The sequence below is a fragment of the Thermobia domestica genome, chromosome 7 (assembly GCF_964235325.1).
Source record: "Thermobia domestica chromosome 7, izTheDome1.hap1.1, whole genome shotgun sequence".
NCBI classification, from domain to species: domain Eukaryota; kingdom Metazoa; phylum Arthropoda; class Insecta; order Zygentoma; family Lepismatidae; genus Thermobia; species Thermobia domestica.
The window spans coordinates 33,029,865-33,048,754 of NC_137460.1; the positions used below are offsets into that span (position 1 = coordinate 33,029,865).

The following is an 18,890-nucleotide window of genomic DNA, read 5'->3' on the forward strand; positions in this document are numbered from 1 at the left end:
CACGGTTTAATATAGCTTCAAAGAAAGAATATTATAAAAATATGGTAAATCGAATTGGACTGTTTAAAGATGAGCTTAATGTAATCAAGCTCATGAATGGTGAATTAACAGATGAAAATGTGAGATATTGTTAACAGAATCAATGATATACTTAATGAAATTCGTGACTATTAGAAACTGATTTTTAAAAAGTTTAATATAATAAATACGATGGCGAGTCATATTGAACTTTTAAATAAACTTGGAAGTCTTGAACAAAAACAGGTTATTGGATTAAGAGAATTAGAATTAAATACAGAATATAAGATTGTGAAAATGGAAAAGATTAAAACTAAGTATGGAAAGAGCATTTTAGTTGAGTGTGAGGAGTTTAAGGTCTTTCTTCCACCTAGATTTACAAAACACTTAACGGATAAAATGATTGATGAGATCGTTAAAGATGGAATAAAAATCAAATACACTGGTTTAAAAGATAATTATCCAACTGTTGAGTTCTGTATGTAAATCCAAAAAATAATAAAAATGACCAAAAATATGTCGTCAGAAGTAAAAAATGGAGTGAATAGAATGGATCCTCAAAAGAAATTTATACTTACTAATAATTTCAATGTAATTGTGAAAAATGTGCAAACCGAAGTTCAAGTAGTTTTTGATATTAACGGCTGTCTATTCAGCTTGAATTATGATCAGTGGACGGAGTTTAAGAAGTCATTGTTTCCTATTGAGAATGAAGTTAGCAGAAGATTTCACTATCAATATCCTAATTTGTAACTATCAATATCCTAATTTGTAACTATCAATATACTAATTTGTAACTATTATGTAATTATGTAGAATTTAGTTAACTTTTATGGTAAAATCATAAAAGTGTCTTGTAATTTTATTTTACTAAATTTAGTGACTTTTGTAGCTAGATTTAGTGATTTTTTTTATTTCTGTAACTAGATTTAGTGATTTTTTGTAACGAGATTTAGTGATTTTGAAGTCAAAACCGGTTATAACTAGATTTTTGTAACCAGATTTAGTGATTTTTTTGTTTTGTAACTTGATTTAGTGATTTTTTGTAACCAAATTTAATGATTTTTGAAGTCAAAACCGGTTATAACCAGATTTAATGATTTTTTGTAACTGGATTTAGTGATAGAATGCATTAGAAGTTATTATGAGTAAGATAGATGTTATTTGTGATGTAATAGAAGTTATTTGGGATATGGGAGTGCGCTAGAAATTATTAGGGGGTAGATTAGAAGTTATTAGAGATGATAGGGTGACATATAGTTAAAATGGGCTAATAATAAATTTGTCTGCAGAATCCTTATTCCCTCTCTACTTTGGCTAATGATGCCATGGTGCATAGTTCAGTAAATCGGTATAAGAAGCCTCAACGTACGCATTAATTTCTTTACTATTGAGAAGATGTTAAGGGACAAATAGTATATTTATATAATGAATTTAGTACCACAAGAATATATTTCATCTTTAACTTTATTCCCCAATTGCAACGAAAAGTTATACATGTACTACTTTCAGTTTTAATGGTAAATTCACATAGATTGGAGGTCTTCTGTAGTTTCACACTGCAGGTCTGCACGGGCCGGAATATTTAGCTCGGGCGCGGCCCGGCCCGGCTCGTGAATTTACAATGTGAGGCCCGCCCCGAGTACGAAATGTTTTAGTATTTAGGCCCGAGCCCGGCCCGAGCTCATGTCATAATCAAATGAGCCCGAAATAAGCCCGAATTATGGAAACTTAATAATTAACACAAAATTGTATTACAACAACTAGAGATTTAATTTTGCAGTTGTGCTTTAGAAGTTCTCCAGAAAGAACGGTGCAATATATGTTGTTGTACACTATATTTACAAAGTTAGGCGCGAAAAGACCCGAGAAAGATGGTTGTATATTTTAAAATTTACGGCCTGAGACCGGCCCGGACCCGAAGTGATATATGCTTTGTAGGCCCGAGACCAGCCTGAGCCCGTGCAGACCTCTATCACACTGTGACATGAAATTCACTTGTGTTTATGACAGGGATGCAAATAAGCAACAACATTTTACTAGCCCAAGAAAAAAGCTACTAGCCCACACTTCCCACAATAAATCATTTACTTACCTTCAGTATGATATTAAATACTCGCCTGCACCGATGAACAACTCGCCTCGGGTGAGTGGTTATTTGCATCCTTGGTTTATAAAAAAACAGAGAATCGGTGGTGAACAAATGCGGAGAAATGGTCGAAACTTTCAAAAAAATTCTTAAAGACTCAATTAACGAAGTGAATATTACGCCCGAATATTACATTTATCTTCGTAACAATTACATTAATAATGCGTCAATTACAGTCTTTAAATATAGGGCTGTTAAAAATTATCTTCTCGGTTACAATAACTCACGTTTATTAACATGCACATACATTAAAGTGATATCAAATGAAAGATAAACTCAAAAAGTTTTAGTATCTGGCAAAGCTGATGTATTAGTTGCACAGCTTACCGCTAGGGCGATAGTAACATAAGGTCGTAGCAAATGAAGACAGGAAAGGTTTTTGTGTTCTAAATTTTCATTATATATTTAAAATGTTAAATTTGTTAAATGTGTATTAAATTTATTATCTATTTTTAAAAAAGTAATAATAAAGAAAGTTAAAATTCAAAATTTCATGGAAATAATCCATCAAAGTTTTACGGTTTTTCTCGTTTTGTTTTATAAATTTTAAATCTCATTTTGTGCTAATTTTTTGCTTTCATTTTGTTAGTTTCTTCGATTTGAACCAAATTATAACGCATTTAAAAGTTAAATTTTATACAATCTGCATGTTTTAACGCTTTTTTAAAAAATAATGCTATTAATCTATTTATTTCATTTTGTAGGTTAATATCGTAGACAGCTCTCTGAAGCGTACTTTGCTGACGATTTGTCTGGAAACTGGTCACTTGAAAGTTGACTTAGACCCAAGAATTCCTCTACTTGTGAGGGAAGCTGATTGCTTGGCTAAGTTAAATTTACCCAATCCTGTCGTCGCTGTCACTCTTCTAGCTAAGAAGAACTATTTTGTTGAAGTGAATGATTCTATGCAGGTACAGATAATTTTTTCTTCGGAGTGTTCACAAAGGTAACTCTTTACTTTGGGCAAGGCGGTGATATCCTATTACTGTTAGTGTTATTCACATTTTTCACTAGTTCCTTGCTGTTCCTGATTCACATAATATTGCCGAGCGAGTGAAGGCGTGTCAGTGTTCCGCAGGGCACGTTGTCTTCTGTATTTCGTTCTTTGGAACTGTAACTGCGGGAACCAGTTCAGATGAATCGGTTTCTCTCACTGCCTTGCCTAAAGTAAAGTCTTGCCTTCAAAAATTTGCACAACCTTATGGGAAAATATTTTTTTATTGTTGTTTTGTTCATTTTCTACATTAAGCGCTGGAAGTAACTGCAGTAGATCGTTGTTTGTTCAAAGAACGTAATGAACACGAGACTACATGATCTGGTACACCAAACTCCAATTTTCTGGGAATGCAGAAATACCTTCGTCGGCTGAAGTAGATTGTCACTGACCCATACCCGGGAATTTTAAACATTAATGTATCCATCCGGATAGAACTATTCCAGTAACGATATTGAAATCCCTTCTCTTCTGGCGTTACAGATTTGAATCGGTCATTGCAGAAAGGGCACATGTTCTGTATTATTAGTATCGAACATGTGTCCTTTCTGCAATGACCGATTCATTTCATGAACCAACGACAATGGTCTTTTCGGACATTCATGTCTTCAGGCAGCAGTTACTGGACCACTCTAACTTTATAGGGATACAATTTCAAACATTTGCAGAAGGTCGTATGTGCATTCCCAATGGAGAGCCCGGACTGGCTCAAAAGTCGTCGCTCTGAATTTTCTTTGAATTCACAATATATGAGAGACTCGGGGAAACGTAACGATAAGCGCTACTTCCGGGAAAATGGAGTTATTAAGTGAAATGGGTTGTGATCAAACCACAGAAGAGTATGTAGATAGTTTTATTCCTTAAATGTAGCTGTAGAAAACAGAGAAAGCTTGTTTGGTATGTGATATTACATTGAATGGCATGAGAATGGTCAACTTTTTTTTTCAGTTCACTTCAAATTAGAAAATATTACATATCATTATGTTCACCCGAGCCGCTCATATGTAGTTTGCACTTCGATCAATGGGTCTTCTGTTAACAGCCTTTCGATCGCTACATTACCTGTCTCCTGAAACTTATCGTAGAGACGCTTGATGGAGAATTTGACTGGAATATCTGTTCTGTGCTTCTTTGTATGAGTCCTCTAGGTTAAAGCATAGCTGCTGGTGCGCGTGTATGTACTCTGTCACAATATATGACGTACACTATGTGATCAAAAGTATCCGGACACCCCCAAAACATACGTTCTTCATATTAGGTGCATTGTGCTGCCACGTTCAGCCAGGTACTCATTATCAGCGACCTTAGTAGTCATTAGACATCGTAAGAAAGAAAATGGGGCGCTCCGCGGAACTCACGGACTTCGAACGTGGTCAGGTGATTGGGAGTCACTTGTGTCAGAAGTCTGTATGCGAGATTTCCACACTCCTAAACATCCCTAGGTCAACTGTGTCTGATGTGATAGTGAAGTGGAAACGTGAAGGGACACGTACAGCACAAAAGCATACAGGCCGACCTCGTCTGTTGACTGACAGAGACCGCCGACAGTTGAAGAGGGTCGTAAAGTGTAATAGGCAGACATCTATCCAGATCATCACACAGGAATTTCAAACTGCATCAGTTTCCTAGAGTAGATAAGCGAAGGTATAGCTAGTCGAGTCAGCAAAAAATTTCACGCCATTTTTTTAGCCCCGCCCCTTAACCTTTCTTCCCCTCTCCCTTGCTTTTTAGCTCCACCCCTAAATTGATTGGTTGATAGAGGTCACATGTCACATTTCTTATTAAATTCCTTGTTTCTGATTGGCTGATAGTAACAGCACTTGCAATAGCCCCATCCTCCCCCGGTTGATTGGAAGATCACAATATATTCATTAGCTCCGCCTCTCTAGGTTGATTGGATAATAACACCTTTAACCATGTCCCCCTTCTTGGTCACATAGTTTTAAGCAACACCCCTCATGCAATCTACAGGAACAATATATCACGTCTCACGACCGTGGGAAAATTCGTGGAAATTTTCTCACGGCCGTGGGAACATTTAAATTTCCCGTGGGAACATTCTTACGTCTGTAGGAATGTTGTCATGGAAGCTTGAGAAACAAAACATTATGAAACGTAAAGGAAAATAACTGTTGAAGATGAGACTTGACTTTAACCTTGAAATCACTGAGATCATTACTCTTGAGTGATATTGGATGGTGGCGAAAATACTTAGGGGAACAATCTAATGAAAGAATGACCATGGGAAGATTCTCATGAAAGTGGTAAGACAACAACAACAATGTTGTACACTAGTTTAAATTTTAAGATAATTAATATAATAATACTTCATGTATAAACAGCGTCAGGAAAGAAAGTGCAACGTAAACTGTCTGTTCACATCACTATCAAATCTCAAACTAAATGAAATGTAGCATTCGCAGTGAACAAAGGAAAGAAGTTGGAGCTGATCCTCGGAACATTCTCATGAAAAGAATGTTCTTCTTCGTGGGAATAGTCTCAAGCGTGAGAAACAAAAGGTATATGAATTTTACAACAAAGGTTATGAAAAATTTTCCTATCATGATTAATGAAATGAATGGTCAAAGATTGAAACCAGAACTAAAATATTAATTTTGCGGCAAAAAGAAAGTAAATTACGTTACCCGTATGATCAGTTCGAAGAAGAATGCCCTGGAATAATGTGTTTACACCACTGTTAAATCTCAAACCAAATAAAATATAGGCTATCAGAGTGAAGATTTGTTATTAAACTTGGGTTCCAGCTTACAAAAGCATTCACTTAGAAACGTAAGAAATTTTAAAAAAATATAAAGCGTAAGGAAAGCTAGGAATATGGGGACAGAGAAGTTTTCTCTGAAATGAAAGTTTAATAACTTAAGATTAGTTTTTGTTGCATAAAACGTATTTCTTGTGGAAACATTAAATTGATTTTTAAAATAAAATTTTAATAGTTTAATCAAGATGTTTTCAAAAATTCTAAACTTTTGTGTTGCGTTAATTGTTTCAAGTCGTTTAAAACAAAAATGAAATCTTTCGTGTAATAAAACTTATGCATTTGTAATGAATGCTTATTGTTTCACTTAACATCTTGTAATATAAAAATGCGAGTGAAGCGTTCTCATTTAAACAAGATTCCCATTCATAAGCATAAAAATACCTAATGGTTATTTTTGTTAAAAATAATCATAGTCTCATCATCTATCTATTTTAGTGTATGATGTATTATGTTAACATAATTTCTTATGAACAATATCTCTTGAAGTTGACTAGAAGAAGAAAGTAAAATTTTATCGTTTGAAGAAATACATGTTAGTACACGTTACCTTAGAAACTCACACATACATGACCATAACTTTGTGGTCATATATATCAGTAAGTAAATCTGTTATATGTAAAATAATTTTATTTCATTAAAAATAATTTTAAATTGACTAAAGTATTTGTTTAAAGAAAGGAAATACTAAAAATGAAACAAGGTAAATAACATATAAAGTTATGTATGAATTTTGATGTGTGTGTGTATCATTACACGTATATTCATCATGAGGCATGAGTGTTAATAAAACTAAAAGTTCTGTCACTATTAATATTCACATTCAGATCAGAACTAAGTTGCTTTGAATATTGACCATACTTTTAGTAGCTTCAAAACTATCGCTTTCTACATTTTAATGAACGAGCATTTAATATAATCACAATGACTTTTTAGAACTTCGCATCAAAGTTTCACTTCAGCTTCCATAAGAAGTGATCCAATAAAATTTGTGCAATTGTGCATAAATGAAAATAAAACGTTAAAAATAATTGAAAATATCGTATACATTGTAAATAATTGGAATAATATTACTATTGTAAAATAAAATTTTAATTCTTCTAATGTTCCTTGACCTACGTTAAAGTAAAAATAAAAATGCAATTGTTCATACTTTGATTTCACTAAGTTAAAGTGTTTCATTGTAAAATGTTAAAGTTATAATAAAATTGCAATTCTTCACACGTTCCTTTAAATAAATTAAACTTTTAATGTAAAATGCAATTATTTGTATGATCGCTTAAGTTAAATTAAACTCGAATAAATTTAGTGAAAAATACGTGTTTGTAAAACACAAAATGCAAAATGTAAAATTAAAAATCCAAATTGCAAAAAAATGAAATTCTTCATACAATCTTTTAAAAGTGTTAAACTCCTGCAATGCAAATTGTAAAATTAAAAATGCAATTATTCGCAATTCGTGAAGTTGAAATGAAATAAAATAAAAATCCAATGATTTCTATGTGGTCATAAGAAATCTCAATATTCTTTAAAATTATTTATTACTTTAAATAATATATTGGTATAATATTTCAGCATGTAAGGAAATAATAATAAAAAGCAACTAATTGGGAGTAAGAAAATTTTTATTTACAAATTTGAATATTATATACACTTGCAAGTATAATCATGCTTTTATAAAAATAAAAAAGAATACATACTAAGTTTTAACATTTCACTTTTGGAATTTTTTTCTGCATGTTAACTTTTCTTAAAATGTTTTAAAGCAATCAATGTTTACGAAGTTATTTTGTACAAGTACATCTCTGCAATTTTAAGCTGAAGGTAAAAGTTTCTCTAATTTCAACAACACAAGTTTTCCTTCATTAGGAACATTATCCGTTATGTCTGTTAACTTGAATGCAACGTTTTCGTCAATAATTTTCTTCTCAGCATTTTATAAGCATTGTACAGCGGGGGACACTTCTAAATGGTACAGCCATATGGAGATTTACGGCTAAGGTGTACCATTTAGAAGTGTCCCCCGCTGTACATGATTAACACAGGATCTTTTATTATGTGCACCTTCAACACTTTTGATGTTCTATTATTATTTACATAATCTGATTATTTCTGTTCGTATTCTTTTAGAACTGAATGAGTTTGTATACCAATAATTTAACACTGCCATTTTAAGAATGAGTTTACCATGCAAACGATGAAATAAATAAACAGTTTCAATTTAAAAACAACAAAGACTTCAAATTAAATTGTAAATCTTTCTGTAAAAATAATTTTATGATTAAATCGACGTAACACATCAAACGTTTGTACACTAACCATGTTATGCCAAGTATTGTAAAACAATATGGCATACAACGTGTTGATACGTTCATGTTCATGAACATTACTTCGATTTAGAAAACATGCACTTCACAAAAATGTATATTCATGTCTTCATTTTGCATTACAAAGTAACACAGATTGTTCGTATCACAAAAAGAAGTACACTGATATTGTCATTGAGTATACATATTAAGGGAAAGACATTGATGTTCACTTTGATGATTTGTGGAACACATACTTATCGTTTTCCAGATACACTTCTCTTAAATCGAAAATATGAGTCATTAATTATGTTCTGAAATGTGAAATTAAAATTGTTTATAACATATAGAATTATATTTACATCTATATATTTTGTATGTGTTTTTAAATATTGTTTTAATATTTGTTCACGAGTTGTTTTCTGAATTAAGAAATTCCACACAATGGTATTTAACACTTCATAATTTTCACTTACACATTTGTGCACACTTTCTGTTTCAGAACGTATAGCACATCCTTCACAAAGTAATGGTTCATCAGGTTTATAATCCTGTAATAATTGTTTCACACAAAGTTCACTTATTTGATTAACAGTACATTCACGGTTCATTTCGTTGGATGTAAGAAGTTCTCTATTCACAATACTTTAGAAAATGTATTTTCACCTTCTACTTCAAATGGTATTTCACTTACATACCTGAAATTTCGTCTATACACAGATTCACGTATTATATCTGGTGTAGGATATATAATGTTGAATGCATAGCTTCTTCGAGTATATCAGGATCACATGGATGTAAAACAACAGTTTTCTTTTGATTTTCACGTTGAAAATGCTTTTCACGTGGCGCAATATACTTAGAGTTTACACTTCCACTGTGTCTTAACGAAAGATTAGTTTGAATTTCACATTCTTCTTGTCACTAGAAGATGTTCTCAGATGTATAACATAACGTATGTCTTGATCTAATTTTCGTTTTCCATCTGATGAAAAACCGAACGTTTGACTGTACATCTTAAAAGCGAATTAGCCAGTTTATTTGTGGTACAAGTACGCGCATGAACCCTATTTATAACCATAACTATGCGCAGAAAATATATTGTGTATATATAGGAAATGAGTACATGTTAATTTTTTACATAAATGTGATAAATATTTTTGTTATGCACAGAATAATTGTATTAACAATGAAACAAAAAGTATTTATATATTTTTGTGTTTAACAAGACAATATGCTTATGCATACGAAGAACAAGTTTATTATCTGAATTACATCTGTTTCCAGACGATATGTTTTAAATGTAATGATTATTATTCAAGATGTAAGATGGCATGTATGCAGAGATAAAAATTATGAGTTTGACTTTAAGAACAAAAACAAAGTTGAACATGCATGTAAATTTGATATGAGTCTTACAGAAATTGTACATTTCTTTATTCTTAGAATAATGATAAGTACAAAATTATGTAGGCATACTGTGTTTCCATTAACCACCTGACACGAAGAACTTGCTTTCAGTGGTGTGTAGTATAATCTGCAGAATGACACAATGATTTGAAAAAATAAATTAGACTTTTTACACGATTACTATGAGAAGTTTACGATAAAAAGATAGATACCTTAAGAAAATGACATAAGCATATACAGCACTTTATCAAGACTTAGTGTAAACACATTGTAGATTACCTTGCACTTACAGATTTTCATGCTGTTCATACAGAATTCTTTAATGCTTCACTCAGTGTACAAATGATGAAAGTATACTAAATCTGGATGTCACGAGTCTTTACTCAAATGTGATGGTATATAAGCCGATGCTCGTAGGTAAACCGAAAATCTATTAGGGTCTCATTTTACACAAGTAGAAAATATCCATAGACTAGTAAAATACACCATCTTGCCTTACCTTGCGGGACGAAGATTACTTGTCAGTCTCTGCCATAAATTTATCGAATAGTAGAATGTCAATAATTACTTGCATTGTGATAAGGATCGGGTTATCACTGGAACGTTTTGTAACCTAGAAGTTCACAAGTCCAGTACAAGATACTGGCTGTTTAAGAAATATGGGAATTCGATCTATTTGTTTCAAAGGATTGTAATTGTAATAGTCTCCTCCATGACTACGTGAATTCTTTCCTGAATATAAAACAAGAGACTTTAGGTTTTTCTGCTTGATGTAAAAGCAAAAGAAACAAGGAAAATTATGTTGCAGATTATTATAATGCACACGAAGGAATACAGTTAAATCAGGAAAATATAGGAACAAATCATGGCTTGAGGTATATTGCTATGCTATTCCTTAACTCATTGTATGGTAAATGCTGACAAGAAACATAATTATTACAATCGGTGATACGCAAGAAAAGTTCTTTCAATTATCTATGAGCATGAAAGTTCGAAGTAGAAAACGCAATAGTTATTCGAGAACAATAACCCTCCAACCCACGAATACGTTGTAACAAAGATACAGATCCAATGTTGAAGATGCGTATTAGTTTTTCTTCTTTTGTGGCCTCCATGGGATAATGTCTTGCTGGGTAAATAATATTCTTATCATTTTTCAAGCTTCACTACGATTGTTAATCCAAATTTTATAGAAATCATTTGACTGGATAAGATTCTATATGGTAAATTCTGTTGTAAATCGGTAATCTTGGTATATGATTTCATCACAACACGTGTGTTTAGATCCTAGACAAGTAGTCAGGATGACGCTATAATGAATAATATCTCGAATTATATGTGTTTATGTTATAAGCGGATGTGATGCAATTCTGATGACGTTGTACGATCATGTTCTGTTATGTACTATTGCACCATGATGAAACAGTGTTGACAAATCACTCTATTCTAAACAGTTCCGGTTCCTTTCGAAACGGTTCTTTTTCAATGGGTGGAAGAATTTACAAACTTAAACAGTTTCGAACTAAACATTTTCAAACTTAGAAATTTTAAACTAAACGAAATTTTTGAACAAAAAATTTCTAAGCAAATTTTGAAACAAAGTTTTCAAACTAAAAAATTCCAAAACAAAAATTTGAAACTAAAATCTTGCAAACAAAAATTTCAAACCTAAATTTTGAATAACATAAACTAAACGTTTTCAAACTAAAATACATCAAGAATGACTTCATGTTTCAAGGTTAAGTGTCAAACTTTATCAAGTTTTTTTTTAACTATTCGATTACCAATAAGTGGGAAAAACGTTGAACCGAAATGCTCAAACTAAAAATTTTAAACCAAAATTTTCAAACTAAATCTTTTCAAACCTAGGTTTTTAATTACACATTTCAAAAAGAATTAAACAATAATCGAAAAATGTTAAACAAAAGTTTTAAAAATGTATGCATCAAATATTTGAAAGTGATCAACTAATCAGATTGCACGAAAAATAGTGATGAGCCAATCAGGGGCATCAAGAATAACTTTTCCAAGAATGAACCAATCAGATTGCACCGCAATAGAAAGTGAATTGTGAATGAAGTTCAGTGTTATTGCATAACAATTGATTTGTCAGGTGCCATGTGTTAAAATTCTGACCTTAGACTATGAGTCATAACTTTAATTCTAAGATTCAAAGTGTGAAATTTTAAGGTTACGTATCAGATTTCATGTCCATAATTTAAAGCTCGAGGTAAAAATCAACCAATCAGGATTCCACCAATAATCTTAGACGAGGAGTTGTGACAAAAGCTCAAAATACTATTTCATGTAAATCGAGTATTTAATTTATCTTATTGAATGTAAAGCACTGAACTCAAACTACTAGAACATTTAGCGAATTTTGTTCAACATGATTCAAAAAAATAAAGGATATGCTCTTCCCAATTTTTAAAGAAAAATGCATCAATATACCTCAGTCTTAGAATTAACCATGTACTTAACCATATAACCATATGTTGTAGTTGGGTCTCATCTAAGAAGATCAATTATCTCAATAACCTCCAATTTGAATTTTCGGCAATTGTTTACGTTTAGAAGAAAATAAGCAGAAAATTTACATTGGGGTCTTGAAACGTTTGCCGAATTTTATTTGCTAACTCTCAAATTTAAGGAGTACCGTAACGAAATTTAAAAGGGAGCACCTTCAAAAGATGGTTTTCATACTATCAAAGAAAAGTTGTACGCGCATCTTTCATACCTATAAAAATAATGTCACTTGTATTACACAATCTTGTATTGAAAATGAAATTTGAAATTTTTGTTTGCAAGATTTTAGTTTCAAATTTTTGGTTTGCATTTTTTAGTTTCAAAATTTGAGTTTCAGAATTTTTGTTTTAAATTTTTAGTTGGAAATCTGTTCCCCGCAAACTCATTTTCGTTCTCACGTCTCATCTTTACTTATCTTTCTCACGCTTCATACGAATGTTCCCACTCTTGAAAAAGATTTGTAAACACTTTTCCATTCCACCTTGTCATCTTTGTTTTCTTTCATAATTATCATGAGAATGTTCCCACGGTGTAGAAAAACTTCGAAAACCAGATGGTACATAAAGATATGTTTTTCTAGAACAAATGAAGATTGTGTAAGAAGTGTTTTTTCTGACATTCTTTTATAATATGTACATATGAAACGTTACCTGTTAAGAATCAAATGCAAACAGAACAACAACAATCAGAAAGATTTCATGACCAGTGTTAATCGTGACCAATTTACTAAAATGATAAATACACATTTTTCTAATACTATTATATTTTCAATAATTCATTACACGTTTCTACCTTTTTCTAATACATGAATAGCACATATTGTTCCTCTTCCATCATCACACTTTAGTTTTGAAATGTCCATAATTTCCTTTCGCTGTTTGTTAAATGTATTTTGAAGAATATTGAACTAAAAGTACAATCACGGACAAAGTTTAACGATGATATCGATGAGCGTCCGTGACAGTAGTATTAGTATTGAATCTCCTAGTGGCTATATGGTTAAAGAATACGCGTCTTCGGCATGGGAAACCCTTGTTTGATTCCCGGCGGAAGCTCATGTGGTTCGGATTTCACGTTAAGCAGTAGGTCCAAGGCTGATATAGCCTTGTTGCTGAAAGAGATTCTAATGCATTCATTATTATTAATAATAAGTGTATTCTTTGACTTACGCATGTTCTTTATTTTCAGTTACTCCTAAATCGTTACTTAACCACTGTTCGACGAGTGAAACATGAAGTCAGGCCCTTATTCTTGCCTCAGTTAGTACGGTTGTCTGCTTTATTGACGCCAGGTTTAAGATCTATTACTTGGACTAATCCTCGCTGGAAAACTTTCTTCGAGAGTACCTTGAATGCCATTGATCAGTTTGATATTCTTGTTACCAGGTATGTATATATGTACCAATTGATTTTTTAATATAGTATAAGGGAAATAAACGATGTAACTGTTGATATTACAATAAGATAGAGATCGAATAGTTTGGTATGTGTATGTTGTCTTTTCTGTAACAATAATAATAATAACATGAAAATGTTCAGAAATGGTATGATACGTATAAGAATCAATAGATCTTGTTGACATGAACAAAATTAAATGGGCGTTCAATATATAAGTTACCCTAAGATGTACTATACATACATGTGTAGGTGGGTTCTTCCTCTTTTCTCCACATGATCCTCATTGAGATTCAGACAATTGTCTCATCGTTGCAACGATTTCTCAAATATTATTATTATTATTATTATTAATGACAATAATAATAATAATAATAATAATATTAATAATAGGGATCTGGCTATTTACCACTCTCCTCACATTCCGGTTCAATTCTTCATCATTAGCTGACAGGAAACCAGGCCGCTTATGTCGAACCTGAACTCTTTTTCAAGGAAACGTAATCCAACATAAACGACCTGGTCCGTTCTTGTTGACTATAATGCCCAACCCCCTTCAGCAGTGCGCAAGCAAGACACAAATTTGAAGAATTAGCATGGGAACGGCTGCCCGACTTCCCAAACAACCTAAATTGAGCGCCGATCCGGAGTTAAAGTCTGCATTGCAAAGTGAACGTTTAGAAACATGAAGTGCGATAACCGTCTCACTTATTAAAGGGGCAGACTACTAAATATTTTTCAAAAGCTAACAAATTTTCTTTTGCCCGTTTTTCGTAAGTGAAAAGAGATAATGAAATGCAACTTGCCACAATAATAGATAATGTTATTCTACAACAGAAAATATGAATTGGAAGTATTTTCAGTGTCGCCATCCATAGAGATTACAATGTGACCAGAATTTAAATTACCCAAAAATGTAGGTTAAGACAGCGACTACAAAAATGAACTCAACGGTAATTGATGACTTATCATGTTATCTTGGCTCCTTGTTAAACTACTTCTTAAATAATATTTGTATTTATTTTGTAATCACTTAAATAAGTTATTACAAAGTAAATAAGTTATTAAAAATAAATACAAATATTATTTAAGAAGTAGTTAACAAGGAACCAAGATAACATGATAAGTCATCAATTACCGTTGAGTACATTTTTCTAGTCGCTGTCTTAACCTACATTTTTGGGTAATTCAAATTCTGGTCACACTGTAATTTCTATGGATGGCAACACTGAAAATACTGAAAATACAAACTGATAAACTGATAGTGACGTATGCAACGCCATGTATTAGGACAAAACTGATACTGAAGTACACAACACCATCTATTAAGATAAATCTAATACTAAAGTATGCAACTTCATCTATTAAGATAAAACTGATACTAAAAAATCCAACGCCGCCTATTAAGGTACAAACTGATACTGATGTATGCAACGCCATCTATTAAGATACAAACTGATTCTGAAGTATGCAACGCCATCTATTAATATAAAACATACTAAAAAATCCAATGTCATCTATTAAGGTACAAACTGATACTAAAGTATGCAACGCCATCTTTTAAAATAAACTGGTACTGAAGTATGCAACGCCATCTATTAAGATAAAAACTGATACTGAAGTATGCAACTTCATCTATTAGGATAAAACTGATACTAAAAAAATCCAAAGCCTCCTATTAAGGTACAAACTGATACTGATGTATGCAACGCCATCTATTAAGATACAAACTAATTCTGAAGTATGCAACGCCATCTATTAATATAAAACTGATACTAAAAAATCCAATGTCATCTATTAAGTTACAAACTGATACTAAAGTATGCAACGCCATCTATTAAAATAAAATGGTACTGAAGTATGCAACGCCATCTATTAAGATGTGAACTGGTACTGAAATATGCAACGCCATCTATTACGATAAAACTGATACTGAAGTATGCAACGCCATCTATTAAGATGTGAACTGGTACTGAAATATGCAACGCCATCTATTACGATAAAACTCATAGTGAAGTATGCAACGCCATCTATTTCGATAAAACTGATAGTGAAGTATGCAACGCCATCTATCAATGTACCAACTGATACTGAAGTACACAATGCCATCTATGAAGATACCAATTGATACTGAAATTTGCAACGTCATCCATTAAGAAAAAAACGGGACTGAAATATGCACTACTTAACTATTTATATTACAAGACTAACAAGACGACCGTACAAAGAATGTTTAATGAGACATAGAAAAACATTATGATTACTTATTAAACGTTAAGCTTCGTATAAAAATAACGTCGTCATATGATTTTATATTGTTCAAAAATTCTTGGAATCTCCAACTCTTTTAGAGGCAAAGACCAGTTAAATTTTCTGTATCATACACAATCATAGTCGTGTAGTTTACTTTCTTAACCTCCTGTATCATACACAATCTTAGTCGTTTTTTTATTTCATTTATTATAGACAATTTTAGTCATATAATTTACATTTTTTAAAGAAAATCGTCGATATTACTTACAATCCTAGTCGTTTAATTTACTTTTTCTAAACAATTTCTGTATCATAGACAATTTTAGTCGTTTAGTTTATATACTCTTTCTAAAAATCTTCTGTATCATTGATAATCTTAGTCGTTTACTTTATATACTCTTTCTAAAAATCTTCTGTATCATTGACAATCTTAGTTGTTTACTTTATATACTCTTTCTAAAAGTCTTCTGTATCATTGACAATCTTAGTCGTTTAGTTTATAAACTGTTTCTAAAAGTCTTCTGTATCATTGATAATCTTAGTCGTTTAGTTTATAAACTGTTTCTAAAAGTCTTCTGTATCATTGATAATCTTAGTCCTTTAGTTTATAAACTGTTTCTAAAAGTCTTCTGTACCATTGAAATCTTAGTCGTTTAGTTTATAAACTGTTTCTAAAAGTCTTCTGTATCATTGATAATCTTAGTCCTTTAGTTTATAAACTGTTTCTAAAAGTCTTCTGTATCATTCAGAATCTTAGTCGTTTACTCTATATACTGTTTCTGAAAGTCTTCTGTATCATTGACAATCTTAGTCGATTAGTTTATATACTGTTTCTGAAAGTCTCCTGTATCATTGACAATTTTAGTCGTTTACCTTATATACTGTTACTGAAAGTCTTCTGTATCATTGACAATCGTAGTCGTTTAGTTTATATACTCTTTCTAAAAGTTTACTGTATCATAGACAATCTAAGTTGTTTACTTTATATACTCTTTCTAAAAGTTTTCTGTATCATAGACAATCTTCGTTGTTAGTTTATATACTGTTTCTAAAAGTCTTCTGTAACATAGACAATCTTCGTTGTTTAGTTTATAACTGTTTCTAAAAGTTTTCTGTATCATAGGCAATCTTAGTCGTTTACTTTATATACTGTTTCTGAAAGTCTTCTGTATCACAATCTTAGTCGTTAGTTTATATACTCTTTCTAAAAGTTTTCTGTATCATAAACGATCTTCGTTGTTTAGTTTATATACTCTTTCTAAAAGTCTTGTGTACCATTGACAATCTTAGTCGTTTAGTTTATAAACAGTTTCTAAAAGTCTTCTGTACCATTGACAATGTTAGTCGTTTAGTTTATAAACAGTTTCTAAAAGTCTTCTGTACCATTGACAATCTTAGTCGATTGGTTTATAACTGTTTCTAAAAGTATTCTGTATCATTGACAATCTTAGTGGATTAGTTTATATACTGTTTCTGAAAGTCTTCTGTATCATAAACAATCTTAGTCGTTAGTTTATATACTCTTTCTAAAATTTTTCTGTATCATAGACAATCTTAGTCGTTTAGTTTGTATACTCTTTCTAAAAGTCTTCTGTATCATAGACAATCTTCGTTGTTTAGTTTATATACTGTTTCTAAAAGTATTCTCTATCATAGACAATCTTAGTCGTTTAGTTTGTATACTCTTTCTAAAAGTCTTCTGTATCATAGACAATCTTCGTTGTTATTTTATATACTCTTTCTAAAAGTCTTCTGTACCATTGACAATCTTAGTCGTTTAGTATATAAACTGTTTCTAAAAGTCTTCTGTATTATTGACAATGTTAGTCGTTTAGATTATAAACTGTTTCTAAAAGTCTTTTGTATCATAGACAATCTTCGTTGTTTAGTTTATATACTCTTTCTAAAAGTTTTCCGTATCATACACAATCTTAGTCGTTTAGTTTGTATACTCTTTCTAAAAGTCTTCTGTATCATAGACAATCTTCGTTGTTTAGTTTATATACACTTTCTAAAAGTTTTCTGTATCATAGACAATCTTTGTCTTTTATTTTGTATGCTCTTTCTAAAAGTTTTTTGTATCATAAAGAATCTTCGTTGTTTAGTTTATATACTGCTTCTGAATGTCTTCTGTATCATAGACAATCTTAGTCGTTTAGTTTATATACTGTTTCTAAAAGTTTCCTGTATCATAGACAATCTTCGTTGTTTAGTTTATATACTCTTTCTAAAAGTTTTCTGTATCATTGGCAATCTTAGTCGTTTACTTTATATACTGTTTCTAAAAGTCTTCTGTATCATTGACAATCTTAGTCGTTTAGTTTATATACTGTTTCTGAAAGTCTCCTGTATCATTGACAATCTTAGTCGTTTAGTTTATATACTGTTTCTGAAAGTCTTCTGTATCATAGACAATCTTAGACTTTTAGTTTATATACTGTTTCTAAAAATCTTCTGTGTCATAGGCAATCTTCGTTGTTTAGTTTATATACTGTTTCTAAAAGTCTTCTGTTTCATAGGCAATCTTCGTTGTTTAGTTTATATACTATTTCTAAAAGTTTTTTGTATCATAGACAATCTTAGTCGTTTAGTTTATATACTGTTTCTAAGTCTTCTGTATCATAGACAATCTTTGTTGTTTAGTTTATATACTGTTTCTGAAAGTTTTCTGTTTCATAGACAATCTTCGTTGTTTAGTTTATATACTGTTTCTAAAATTTTTCTGTGTCATAGACAATCTTAGTCGTTTAGTTTATATACTATTTCTAAAAGTCTTCTGTATCATAGACAGTCTTCGTTGTTTAGTTTATATACTGTTTCGAAAAGTCTTCTGTATCATAGACAATCTTCGTTGTTTAGTTTATATACTGTTTCTAAAAGTCTTCTGTATCATAGACAATCTTCGTTGTTTAGTTTATATACTGTTTCTAAAATTTTCTGTGTCATAGACAATCTTAGTCGTTTAGTTTATATACTATTTCTAAAAGTTTTCTGTATCATAGATAATCTTTGTTGTTTAGTTTATATACTTTTCTAAAAGTTTTCTGTATCATAGACAATGTTC

The 18,890-nt window shown here is 31.4% G+C and overlaps 1 protein-coding gene across 1 annotated transcript in view; it reads left to right on the forward strand.

The window, feature by feature from the left end:
- LOC145689142 (dynein axonemal heavy chain 5-like) overlaps nt 1–18,890 on the forward strand; it is an 85,074-nt gene that overhangs the window by 15,927 nt on the left and 50,257 nt on the right. The window contains exons 2-3 of the mRNA XM_081763273.1: nt 2,872–3,078; nt 13,368–13,564. Of these exons, the coding sequence (XP_081619399.1) occupies nt 2,872–3,078; nt 13,368–13,564 (404 nt within the window). The remainder of the gene's footprint in view (nt 1–2,871; nt 3,079–13,367; nt 13,565–18,890) is intronic.